Source organism: Hippichthys cyanospilos, chromosome 20 (genome assembly GCF_059441005.1).
Source record: "Hippichthys cyanospilos isolate Australia breed blue-spotted pipefish chromosome 20, RoL_Hcya_1.0, whole genome shotgun sequence".
Classification (NCBI taxonomy): Eukaryota; Metazoa; Chordata; class Actinopteri; order Syngnathiformes; family Syngnathidae; genus Hippichthys; species Hippichthys cyanospilos.
In genome coordinates, this window is record NC_142388.1 from 1000354 (window position 1) to 1013311 (window position 12958).

The 12958-nt window shown below is 42.8% G+C and overlaps 1 protein-coding gene across 2 annotated transcripts; it reads left to right on the forward strand.

Moving 5' to 3' along the window:
* Window positions 1-514: 514 nt before the first annotated feature.
* vta1 (vesicle (multivesicular body) trafficking 1) lies at window positions 515-11792 on the forward strand. Of its 2 annotated transcripts, none has more exons than XM_088404128.1 (8): window positions 515-713; window positions 2231-2325; window positions 4475-4602; window positions 5812-5887; window positions 7174-7288; window positions 9675-10007; window positions 10080-10157; window positions 11497-11792. In XM_088404128.1, the coding sequence occupies exons 1-8, from the start codon at window positions 623-625 to the stop codon at window positions 11643-11645; spliced, it is 1065 nt and encodes a 354-aa protein (XP_088260254.1). In that variant the 5' UTR covers window positions 515-622; the 3' UTR covers window positions 11646-11792. The 2 variants fall into 2 exon arrangements, with proteins under 2 accessions (XP_088260254.1, XP_088260255.1); XM_088404129.1 differs by having other exon boundaries at window positions 11500-11792.
* Window positions 11793-12958: the final 1166 nt, after the last annotated feature.

The following is a 12958-nucleotide window of genomic DNA, read 5'->3' on the forward strand; positions in this document are numbered from 1 at the left end:
CATACATTTCAATTAAATCTGCATTTTTCATATTTTGGACTTCTTTCCGTCTACATCAATTGCGTGATGGTAATAACTAACTGCTTCAGTTTTTATTGTAAGTGTTGATGCCTGTTGTTTTAAGTCCTTCTATGTGTTCTAAGAACTGATTGTTTGTCAGCAAAAAGAGGCAACTCTTACAAGAACACACTTAAATAAACGCTTTCCCTTCATCTGTAAATTTTTGTCCTGATGTCTGCTTCCATTGAAATTAAAGGATGTAAATTACTACATGCTTTACTAGTGCATTACTGTAATGCACTGTGTAGCACGTGGCAGCTGTTACGTTCCAAACTGTAAATAATCTCATAAATATTAAGATGTGTTTCATGTGCATCGATTTATATGAAAAAGAAGAGGGTAGGTTGGAAGTTTAAAATTTAATTTAGTCCCAAACTTCCCGCAACTAACTGCTGTTGCAGTGTATCCACGAAGAAGAGTGATTGACGTCATGTCGCTCTTCATTGGACAGACACGCGGAAGTGAAGCGAGTAGTTGCGGTCCACCCAACAACAACAAGAGCAGGACCAGGAAGAACAAGTCGGTGGTGTAAATTGTGCTCCGTGAGAAGCTTGCGGACGCCATGGCGGTGCCGGCCCAGCTCAAAGCAATCCAGCACCACCTGCGCACCGCGCAGGAACACGAGAAGCGCGACCCTGTGGTGGCTTACTATTGTGAGTGTGCTACCGGCTAACACTAGCCTAGCTTAATCGCTAATTTGTCGTTGCCGAATTCCCTCACGTTGTTTCGCGCTTGTTATCCAACGTGCCAATGTTAGTGGCCAATTTGTATTATAATTGTATTTAATTGGACTTTTGTGAAACACCACGTCATTCTCTGTATCGCGTGTCGTCATTGGAGAAGGGGGCGTGCTGTAGCCTGACTCGGCTGAATTTGGGCAAGTGGTGGGGTACACCCTGAACACCGGTTGCCAAGCAATCGCTCGGCAACAAATAGACAAATGGAACCGAGGGTCATGTGATCTGACGAACATCCCAGAGATTATGCACGATATCTACGAAATATGATCAGCTTTTAATTTTATTTTCATTGTGGGACACATGACACGGTTTATGAAATGCATTCTGTAAATAAAGTTGTCCGAACCAACCTGATGGACGAGTGCATTGTCACGTCGATAACGTCAGCCATGAGGAATGTGCTCCATCTTGCAAGGACATCTAAAACCATTGGCTCAATTCCTTCTCGCTCATTATTCGAGCATACTCGGGGATTTTCCGTGATGATCTCTTGCTTTAACTTGCGACCAAAATTTTGAGATAGGAGCGCTCGGCTCAACTGACAGCAAATAGCAGATCGTCAACAATAGTTCAGTGCCACTTGCACTTACTTTGACCCATAAACTCAACAGAAAACAAAGTGAAAACAACCCTTGTTTTGTTTGTTAGCTTTATGCAAACCAAAATTCCAAATCACCATAAATGGGCTAACAAATAGCATCAGTGAGACTTTTATGCCTTGAAAGCAGAAGTCAAGTCCACATTCTCTTTACAATAATTTGTTGTATGTGGTCCCACTAGTCTAAGGCTTTACTATCAAAACTGTGTTTGTGGAATATATCTCAAGCAGTAAAATCCACCTGTTATTCCACATCTTGGGGTGGCCACTTTGCCCCTTGTTGTCGATGATAATTAGGGATGGACAGATTGTTGGCCGGGTTGATAACTGATGTTTTGGCGAATACCACCTTTGTTTTTGTTTAAAATTAAAACAAAGATAAGTGAAAATTTAACATTTCTGTAATATAGAACTTTTGAAGAATTTGGTTTTGTTCAAAATCATAAAGACCTTTAGTCTAAATTTTTCATTGAACTTTTTAGGCATGCTGATCACCCTGGGAGCGCCCTGATTTTTTTATGGGCTACTCATTGGCTTGGTTACTAATAATCAGTATTAACCCTGAAAAAAACCTTACCGGTCCATTTCTATTGAAAATGACAAATGTTCACAAGCTATTATTTTGCTTAAAAGACAGTAACCCCCCAATCATGCATAATTAGGGTCTGTGACACCAGTGTCCCTAATTATTCGTCCTTCCTTCTTCTTTTGCCATTTGACACCGAAGCTAAATGGTGCATTAGCGCCACCAACTGACACTTTGCTTGATTGGAGCTGTTTGTTAAACTCAAGCGCATTTCTTTTCTACTCCCCATGCGTGATTGGCTGTCAGGCCGCCTGTATGCCATGCAGACTGGAATGAAGCAGGACAACAAAACTCCGGAGTGCCGCAAGTTCCTCCTCAAGCTCATGGACCAGCTGGAGTCGGTCAGTTCTTCCAACCCTTTCAGAAGAATGTCTTTATTTCCCCATCAGCCAGTTCAAGCTAATACATCACGTAAACGTCAGACGAAGTTACACTTTGTTTTTCCCAAGCGATTGTATTTACCAAAACTAAAGAATATGTTATCGAAAATATATCCACAAACATACTCCAGTGTGTTTCATTTTGAGTTTTTCAGTACAAACGTCAATGTGGATACACAGCAGCGCTTTATGCGATTGACGCGGGGAAGCAGCAGGAAGTGTTTGAAGTGGATGTCAGCTCGCAACGAGCACAACTAATGAAGAGAAGATTTTATGGGCTTATTAGGACAGGAAGAGGGCGGCGCCCAGCAGGGGTCAGACTAACGAACTGCCTGCCCGCTGTCCGCAACACATTGTGTGATGTCATCAAAGTCAACGTTAGTACAAGTACAGTCACTTGTACAAAAAAAAAAAAAACAATACAAAATTAAATCATTAAGTCAAACTTAAAAAGGGTAGAAAGGTGCTGTAGTGTAATTAAAATATTTGGACTTCGTAACTTCCTACCATTGGACATTCCAGACTGAAGATGCGTTGACGTGATCAAGCTAAGCGGTTTTTGTAGCACACATGCACTCACACACAGCTCGAGGACACACATGAAAGCAGCGGATGTGTGTGTCCTGCTGGGAAATGTTTCCAGAGTGTGTTTGACACTAATGAAGATCAGCTGTGTGTGTGTGTGTGTGTGTGTGTGTGTGTGCGTGCGCGCGTTTGTGTCTTGAAGTTGTGTTGTCATACGTGTATGCTAAATGTGTTGACATCACATGTTGACATGTGAAGGCTGGAAGTGTGAAAGTACACTTAATTAGCGCCGCGTGTGTGTGTTTAAAGGAGCTTGTGTGTGGCTGAAGATGTCCCTCGTTAATTTTCTTTTGCGTGCCGACAGGAAAAAGCGTCGCGTTGTCTGAAGGTGTGAGGGTAACGTCACGTGTGCGTCGCCGTTGTCATCTGTCAATCAACGTGCTCCGTGCATCACGCGGGGGCCAACGTGGTCCTGGCACGTGATGCCAATGTCCTTAGCTAACACCAAAAAGATCACCCAAACCAATATTGTCAAATGAAAGTGGAGGGATTAAGGCCAGCGAAGATTATTTGAGAATTCTGAGAATAGTCAAAAAATAAAGTCAGGTCTCAAGTCAAGAACTGAAGTCTTTCCAGAATTCAGACTTTACTCTCAGAATTTTCACTTTTCTCTCAGAATTCTCAGATTTCTCACTTTGATGTGTGTAAAAATAAGGATAATTTTGAAAATATGATCAGAATTCCAAGAATAGTCACAATTTTGACAATAGAATTCTCAATAATTCTAAAGTCAGAATTCTGACTAGAATTTTAAAGGTAACCAGATTTTAGACCTTATTATTCGTCATAATTCTAACATTATTCTCAAAATTCTCACTACATTCCAAGATTTCATGCTTTCATGAGTTCGTAAAAAATGACGTGAGCTATCAGAACAAAGTCAGAATTTTGTGAATTGTCAGTGAGAATTCTGTAATCAAGCGTTTTAATCCTGGGAAAAATGAGTCAGAATAAGTCATAATAGTAAAATTGTGAATTCTGCACACTTGTTTTTTTTTTTTTTTACCTAATCCTCTTTCGTAGTTATCTTATTACTAATACATACAGAATGCCAAAGTTGTAATCTGTTAATTTAGCTCCCCATAAACACAACTAAGAGAATAGGTAACAAATGCTCCAAAGGTTACTAGAGTTCCTCACGCTGGTGAAGCGGCAATAAAAGAGCCAAGAAATTTTCTGACGTGACAAAATTCTTTGCTTGTTGCCGTCTGTCCATTTGAACTTTCTGGAGCTCTTTCTTAGAATCCATTAAAGCTTAACAAGCTGAAACCTGAGACACACTCTTTCCTTTATGCTCCTCTTTGAATATACGCACACACACACGCAGGTGAGAGAACAGTAGTTGCATTCAGGCCCGTTGTGGTCCACCTGCTTCAGGTCAGCGCAAAGTTTGCTCCGGAGGAAACTTGAGGCGTGTGGACGTGTTGCATGTTAAACACGCTTCCTGTCGCCGGCTGGGAACAGGAACGCAACACGATCGTAAAGTGACACCTGTATGACAGGCAGCCATGTTGTTTTGCGGCAGATGAAAAAGGAGCTGAACGACAACGACTCGGTCACTCAGGAGGTGGTTGGCAACGCCCACATCGAAAACTACGCCCTCAAAATGTTCCTCTACGCTGACAATGAGGACCGAGCGGGAAGATTTCACAAGTAAGTTGGATGCCGACTTCCTGTGAGGAGCGAACACCTTCTCCCACATCACATTCCCAACATTCTTACACAGCAGGCCTGAAAATGGGATGATAAAAATTCAACTACGCCCTGCCAGAAAACTGTCACAAATTACACATCCGTGTAGCACTACACAAAATAGAGGCGTACAACCTTGTGCAAAGAAGTCACTATAACATCATTGAGTAATAATAAATAATAAAAAGGGCTGGGATACACGAGTCGATTCCCGCTCCAGTTAATTTCCTCTTAATTTGAAAAGTAAATTCAGCTATTTGTCTCACCAACATCCAAATTGCATATGTGGTCCTTACCTTTATTTTGAAGTTTACCCTCATTAGCTTGACTTGCTTTATTACGTCTAAGCAGCTGAAAAAAAATTCAACATTAAACAACATTAAAGGGAATGGCAACAAAAAAATCAGAAAAGTCAGTCCAACTGTATTAATGGCCAATTAGAAATTAACAATAAAGATGATGTGGAAAGTACCATTTGAAGAATCAGAAAAAAACCCTGTCTCGATTACATTCAAAGACTGTTTGAATCAATGCTAAGACCTATCAAGAGTTTAATATAATACAATTATGAGTCAGTTCAGTATTAAACTTTAGTTTTTTAAATCAAATTGCAACCAAAAAAATTCAAATATTGTTTTCTTGATTTAAAAACAGTTTCTGAATTTATTTTATAAAATCGTTCTTTCTTTTACAAAAACTTTTGTCGCCATATAGGTTGCTTCAAAATTGGAGCATATTTAGCATAACACAATTTCAAACAGGGTGTTTTAATAATTTTAATGGTAAAAAACATATTTATAACTGAAATGCAGATGTAAATATTGAATAATTTAGATGGCAATTAAGTTTTTTGTTGTTGTTGTTTTTTTTTTTTCGCCCCAAAAATGAAAAGTTGCAATCTATGCCGTATAAGGCGCACTCTCTGCTTTTGAAAAAATTGCAGGATTTTCGTTGTGCCTCATAGTGCGGAAAAAATGTTGAAATGAAATTTCAGGACTGTTTATATGTGCTGTAACTTTTTCAGGTGAAGCGTATTTGACGTGCTGGCCAGTGTTTCACTTTTTGCTAATGTACCATTTATCCATTTGTATTGAACCAGACATTTACGGGTTCCCTCATTGAGAATTCCGAGCGCGTTAGCTGCGACATCATCAAATATTCTCTCCGCAGGAACATGATCAAATCCTTCTACACAGCCAGCCTGCTGCTGGATGTCCTGTCTGTTTTTGGAGAACTGTCAGAAGAGGTGAGGCCCTCAGCCATGCTCCCATATACATCCCATACTTTGCTCTATTATTCATAGAACCAGGGTCTCTTTGTGTGTGTGTGTGCGTGTGTGTGTGTTTGTATGTGCCTGTGTGTGAGACCTCTGCTCTTTTCTGGTGGCGTCGTGCAGGAAAAGCTCAGGAAACGCTACGCGTTGTTTCAGCGATTATTCCCATAACGGCCGAGTTAAACAAACGCAACAAAAGTTCACAACACACCTCGGCACCAGCGAGCCGCCATTGTTCCTCAGCTCAACCCTGTGAAAACACGGAGTGCCGCTTATCTCCTCCTATTATGCCAACCCGCCGCCGCGCGCGTGCACGCATGCACGCCTGACCTTCTCCTTACCCGACATTTTGCTCACAAAGCTCAAGTAGCACTTTTTCAACGCGCCAACACTGTACTGCTTCCAAGATATCATGTCCATTACAGATATGTTTATGTTTTGCTCGCTCTTAAAATGAACTTTTGTTTTCCACCTTTAAATCCGATCATCTACAAATTTTACATGTTGATTTACCTACCGCTTCCATGAATCGATGAATTGACAACTAATCGGTCTATGGTCTAAGGTTTATGGTTGCAGTTTGATTAATTTAACATTTCATTGAATCATAATTGCCTTCTTTTATATCCTTGATTCGTCTCAGCAACGATCTAAACAGTCTTTTAATCAAGAGGTATTTTTTTTCCCCATTCTTCAGATAGTTCTTTCCACAAATTAATTTCTGATTGTCTTATAATATAGTTCACTGAAGTAACTGATTGTTTTGTTGACATTCCCGCTCCTTCTAGTGGGTGCATAATGCGATCCCAGCCACCACTGTAGCTTCTATTTTATGTACCTTATAATGCGGTGCGCCCTATATATGAAAAAAGTTTCAAAATAAGTAATTGATTGAAGGTACACCTTATAATCCTGAGGGCCTTATAGCGTGGAAAATACGCTATGTCTTGCATTTATGCCATGTTAATTTGAAATAATGTCCTGTTCTTGAATGCACAGAAATGAAAACAATTAACAGATTAATTGATTATTAAAATAATCAGTAGTTGCAGCCCTAATACAATTGTTTGGGTCTATCTGAGGCAAGTTAATTTGTCTGTTTTTAATTTCTCTGACCAAAAATGATTAGGAATTAGCAAACACATGAAATCTAGCCACATGGTGTTTATGATAGCAACATTTTGACGCTGAACTCATCACAGGGATTGATTTGAAAATGTGAACCGTTTTTTCTTTGCTGTGCGTTTCGGTATCCCCAGAACATCCAGCATAGGAAGTACGCCCGCTGGAAGGCCGCGTACATCCACAACTGCCTGAAGAACGGAGAGACGCCTGAGGCCGGACCCATCGGCATGGATCTGGACCAGGAAGCAGGTGCGGCGTGCTGATAATCATGCGCGTGCACACACACACACACACACACGCGCACGCACTCTCGCTCTCGCTTGAGGGAATAGGGATCGAGCTTCTTGACTTCCGCCAATTAGCCAAAGAACGTGTGTGAATGAGTGTGCTCATTCATTTTCTAATTGATCGGTCGAGCTAACTATGCTACTGTGGCTAATGAGCCGTGTCACATGAACAACAAAAACAGCGCAGCGTGTGGTTGCACTGAAGCATTATGGTCGCATGCGCATTTGCTGGTGCATTGTGGGATGTGCCCCCTGTGAAGTTTTTTTTTTCCAGCCCAATACCCCCAACCCAGAAATGGCCAAACTCTTTGCAAACAGATCAAAGATTTGGTGTTAGGAAAACATATGGGATGCCGAGCAGTCAGCTTCCAGTGCCTTTAACTTTTCCCTGCATTCATTCCCAATCACCTTGGAGCAGTGTGCAAATTTCATCCGGTGTTAGGTACATAAAGATAAAAGCTATTCCGTGATATTAAAATTGCCGCGATATCATTGTCGACATTTTAAACGATAAAAGTTGCGCATCTATTTAAAAAAAATATTACCGTACTTTTCGCCTAATTGAGCCCCTCGCAGCTTTGTGAACTACATTGACTGTGATTTTTTTGCAACCTTGAAACACAATAGTGTTTCATCGTCCGCTGAAGTATAAAATAGCTTATTTGTACAGTTGTGTTTTCTACTGCAGCTGATGATGCCGACAAGCCGATTTGACCTTTATTTCAATTTTACCGCATTTGACCCCCGAGCCGGACATTAGACATGTCTGCGCTAACCTCAAATATGAAGCAACTTGCTGTGCTCTTTGTGTCTATCTTATTAAACTTTGGAAGTAAATTAATGTTATTATCAATTTGTGGCTGTCTGCTGGTAAATGGCTTCACTGATAACAATGCACATCCATATGAAGCAAAATCAAGGCATTTTGCAAAGGACTTACTGACAATTTATTATTAAGTTGCTTCACGTTCCAATTAATTGGCCGATTTGAAGAGGAAAGCATCCATTTAGATTTTCAGATACCTGCAGAACCCTGTCAAAATTTCCAGTACCTCCTGAAGTGCCTTCACAAACCCCCAGCGATACTCGTACCCTCATTTGAGTGAAAACACCCCTCATATTTGTGTAAATCTTTTATTCTGTCGTGTCATGTGAGATACCACTTTGCTACAATGTAATATAGTGAGTGAAGAAGTTGCGCATTGTTCTCTTCCCAATAAGTCAATCCATGTCAGCAATGAGCGTCTCAACCACTGTCGACAAGTGAGTAGACCCCTAAGTGAAAATGTCCAACTTGGGTCCAATTATTTTTTTTCTCTATGGTGTCTGGCAGCTCATTACTGTTACAAGGTCTCATTTTAAGTTCAACATGGCACCTTGATAATTCTAGAACCCTGTGGTCTGATGAGACCAAGATACACTTTTTTTTGTCGTAGTATGAGACGTACTCACTTCAGTTGCCAGATTGATGGCCAAGTGTTGATTTATTTTGAGCGGGACAGTAAAAGCACTGTGCAAGCACTACACCACATATGTCAAAGTCAAGGGCCGGGGGCCAGATGCGGACCGCTACTTTTTTTTACGTGGCCCGCGTAATGCTAATTATGTCATCAAGTTTCTGACTAAAATAACAAATTTGCAAGTAGTGCAAATATTTTTTTTGCCAACAAGTTCCCCTTTTGATTTGAAAACGAATGAAATGTTGATCACACTTAAGATTTGACTCAACGACCCTCGGACAAAAACGCTAACTACAATATGGCCCACGATAAAAAGACTCCGCACTGACCGGATGGGAACAATTGTGTGGTTCCTTCACCGGTGACCCATGAAAAGATGGAATCAAATAATGAGGAAAAAGGTGAGGGCTGTATTCCATTTTGTCAGTGAGTGTAAGTGTGGGCTTGAGCCACCGTGTTGCCCGGCAGCAACATCTGGAAGCTTTCGCTTCAAGACCTCATGGGACAGCACGGCAAACAATTGTCACACATAAAGACCGTCTGCGCACTCGTGCGCCGTGATTGGACTCGAGCCAACATCTTCGTCTCCATCAGCCGCAGGCTTTGTGTGCATCACACTTCACACACTCTAGTGTTGTTCGTGTGTGTGTGTGTATGCCTGTCTTATCATGAGAAACACTCCACCGTTGTAGAGTTGTTGTTTGCGTTGTCACCTTCAACACATGTCTATTAAAAAAAATGAAATCAGATTTCCAGCTCAGGATTTGCACTTTTTTGCACTCTTTTCTGAGTCCTGGCCCACAGTTTCATTTTATCTTCGACTGTCCTGTTCAATAGACGACGTTCTTCATGTCAATCCGTTTTTGTTATTGTCTTTTTCATTCCCAGACGGCGATGAAGGTTTCTCAGGCCAATTCTCGATGGGCGGCTCCTTCCGGGGTGAGGGCGGAGCTTCGTCCCAGGACCCAGGACAAGTCTTCTCGCAGGGCGGCTCCTTCCGGGGAGGGGGCGGGGTTACATCTCAAGACCCAGGTCAAGCGTTTTCGCAAGGCGGGTCTTTCCGGGGTGGGGCTTCCGCTCAGGACCCGGGTGCGGGCGGGGCCACTGGGCCGAGCATCGGCTTTACGGGAGTTGGCGAATCGGGCCCGTCGGCACCCGCCTCCAACTTCAGCAATGTCCACATCCCTCCAGGAGCACACGCCCCCGCCAACACGCCCGCAGGTAGCCACGCCCATCTCCACGTTATTCCAGTGGCATAATATCAGCTAAGGATGTTATCATGTGATCTGACAGACGCCGTCAAGCCCGTGCCGATGCCCAGGACAGCGCACGCTGTCGACCCCGACATCCTGAACAGCCAGCAGAAGCAAGGTGAGCACACGCACGCATGTCATCAAACCTTATAGTAGGACTTCCCAGAAATACCCGCAAGATGGCGGTTAAGCATGTCAAATGAAAAGGTTCACAAAGCATCAACGCATTATCGCGTTGAAGTTTGACTTTAAAGCTTATAATGTTCCATCTTTGGAAAAAACAATTTCCTACTACTGTTACATTAAGTCTCCCCAGTAACCAAAATGCGCAAAGTCGAGATTGGAACTTTTGTCTTTTGTTTAGTGGAAAATTGGAGGGAAGAATAGTGATGAAATTGTGCAATGCAAAACATTATTTTCATAAATGAAAGTCAGCGATCGTGTGAAGTCGCAATAACCGCAATGCGATGTACTGTACGTATGTCTCATTGAGAAAAAGTATGAAGGCATAGCATTGCAAGAGTAATGCATTTTGTCTTTTTCTCTTACCTCATCAAAGTTAAACGTTCCCATCATATAAAATTCCAACTTTGAAAAGGGTGACGACTATCTAACTTCCATAAAAAAATGAAGGTAAAGTACCGCATTTTTCGGACTATAACCCACACCAGAGTAAAGCAAAAATAATTTTTTTGGCATGTATAGGCCGCACGGGACTAAACGCTGTAGGTTGTAGCGTTCGATATATATGCAGAAATATGGCATTTTTAGAATTTTTTTGATTTTATTTAAAATGTTCAAACTGCCTGTTTACAGCAACATCATTGGTTCAACACAGACTGAGCATGCCTTCGTGTTTAGAAATAAAAGCGGCATTATTTTCAACAAAACACCCACACGCTCAGAATATTAGAATACCGCACCGACACAACAGTAACACGGCCGATTGTGTTTCCTATTGGAGAGTGCCTCCTGGCGGCGAGTAAAATGGCAGTTCAAACTCAATATAAGAACCTATTCTTCTGTCTTCCTTTGTTGACGGAGAGATTGCTCTCTGGTGGCCAGTGTAAGCCGCAGGGTTCAAAACGCGACAAAACAGTAGTGGCTTATAGTCTGCAGTTTACGCTAGTGATAAACAGCTTAACAATTGCTAAGCACTTGTACAATACAACAAATACGATAACGATATGGTCCAAATGAGTGTTATTCACTGGATTTTACAGTCTAATGAAGAAAGAGGCAAAATGATGACAGTAAGTCGGTTTCAAGGCCTTCTTATTATCCCGCCTCGTGCGAAATTTCCGTAAGACCCCAGCGCCGAGTTTCCGTCTCCTGGCTTGCCATCATTTCATGACAAGGACACCGCAGGGCCCTCCCCCGTTTCCTTGCCCGAGCCCCCGTCTCAAGGCGCCTGTACTTGTGTGTGGCGACCCCCCCCCCCCCCCCCCCCTCCCCAGCAGGTGACGTCCACCTCTCGGCCGAAGACTTCACCAAGGCCCAGAAGTACTGCAAGTACGCCGGCAGCGCGCTCCAGTACGAAGACGTGCCCACGGCCATCCACAACCTCCAGAAAGCCCTCAAACTGCTCACCACTGGAGAAGAATGATGCCTTTGTTCTGGTCCCGGCCCGCGTCTATCCGCACCATCTCATCAACCCCGCACGCACACACACATACGCATGCCGGCTGTCCGCCAGCAGCTTTAATGGAGACGCGGGCTTAACAATGGCCGCCTGTGTGCGCCCCGCTGTAAGTCTTTTAGCCCCATTACCAAAGGGCGCTCCGAGGGGGCCGTCGTCACCTCGCTCAGCTTCCTGCCCGCAGGGGGCGCCGGGCCGGTTTTCTCACTTGAGCTAGCCGCAACATCCTTGTGTGTTGTTTACACCCGCTACGCACAAACACATGACTACTGCTACTCCTTCCACGCTACCTACTTGCCAGCGTGATTTGTTTCTTTAGTTTTTTTTCTCTTTGTTTGTTTGGGAGGTGTTCATGTGATGAATCTTTCCGAATAAATCCAATTCACTTGTTTGCATTTGTTTGAATCGGCCGAGGGCCGTCCTCGAAAAGCATCCGTCAATAGCGAGTCGGACGTTTTTGCTGCTGTTTTAATGCGGGCCAAGCAAAGGTCAACTTTCTGTACTGCCGCAAAATACATCGTGAAAAGAAGTAAACAATTGACGCCCACAAAAGAAAAAAAGAAAACAGCAGATGTCAAAAGTCTACGCCCCCATTTTCAAATTCCCATTTTTTCTGGTATAACAATGAGACATAAATCAATCATTTCAATTGAAAATCAAAACTCAACTCTTGTAGATGGTGTAAGTAAAAATAACAACTGATATTTGCTTGCATGAGTGTGTTTAAATTTTAAATTACCCATCTTAGAGTTCAAGTTCAAAAATAATCAGCACAAGTCCAAATAAAATTCAGATGTCAAGTATTCTTACTTATTTTAAATGGAAATAAATATGACTTAAAACCGTGCTGTGCCATCCAAGTTTGATGTATTAAACCTCTTGAATGCCTTCGCATAACCCAATTGAAACCCCGAGCTGAGTTTCCTTTTCGATGTATCGGAACTTAATATTCAGCTTTTTGCCCCACTTTCAACTTTGAGAACCCTTGTAATGCGGCGGAAACCTATTTGAATCCTGAATCGTGCCGTCAGACATGATGTTAAGAGAAACCTAGCAGAACATCTCAACTTATCCAAAAGCACTTTGGATGTCCGCAGGTGAGCGCAGACCGCCCGCCCGCCCGCTGCTACTTTGCGCGCTCGGGGGGTCAAGGCTAGCGAATCAAACGCACCCAGCAGCCAGAGGCGCCTTGGTATCCCTCCCCTTGCTCAGCCCCCTCCCCGACTTTCCCCATCCACACTGCTTGGCTCTGTGCGTGTGTGTGTGTGTGTGCGTGTGCC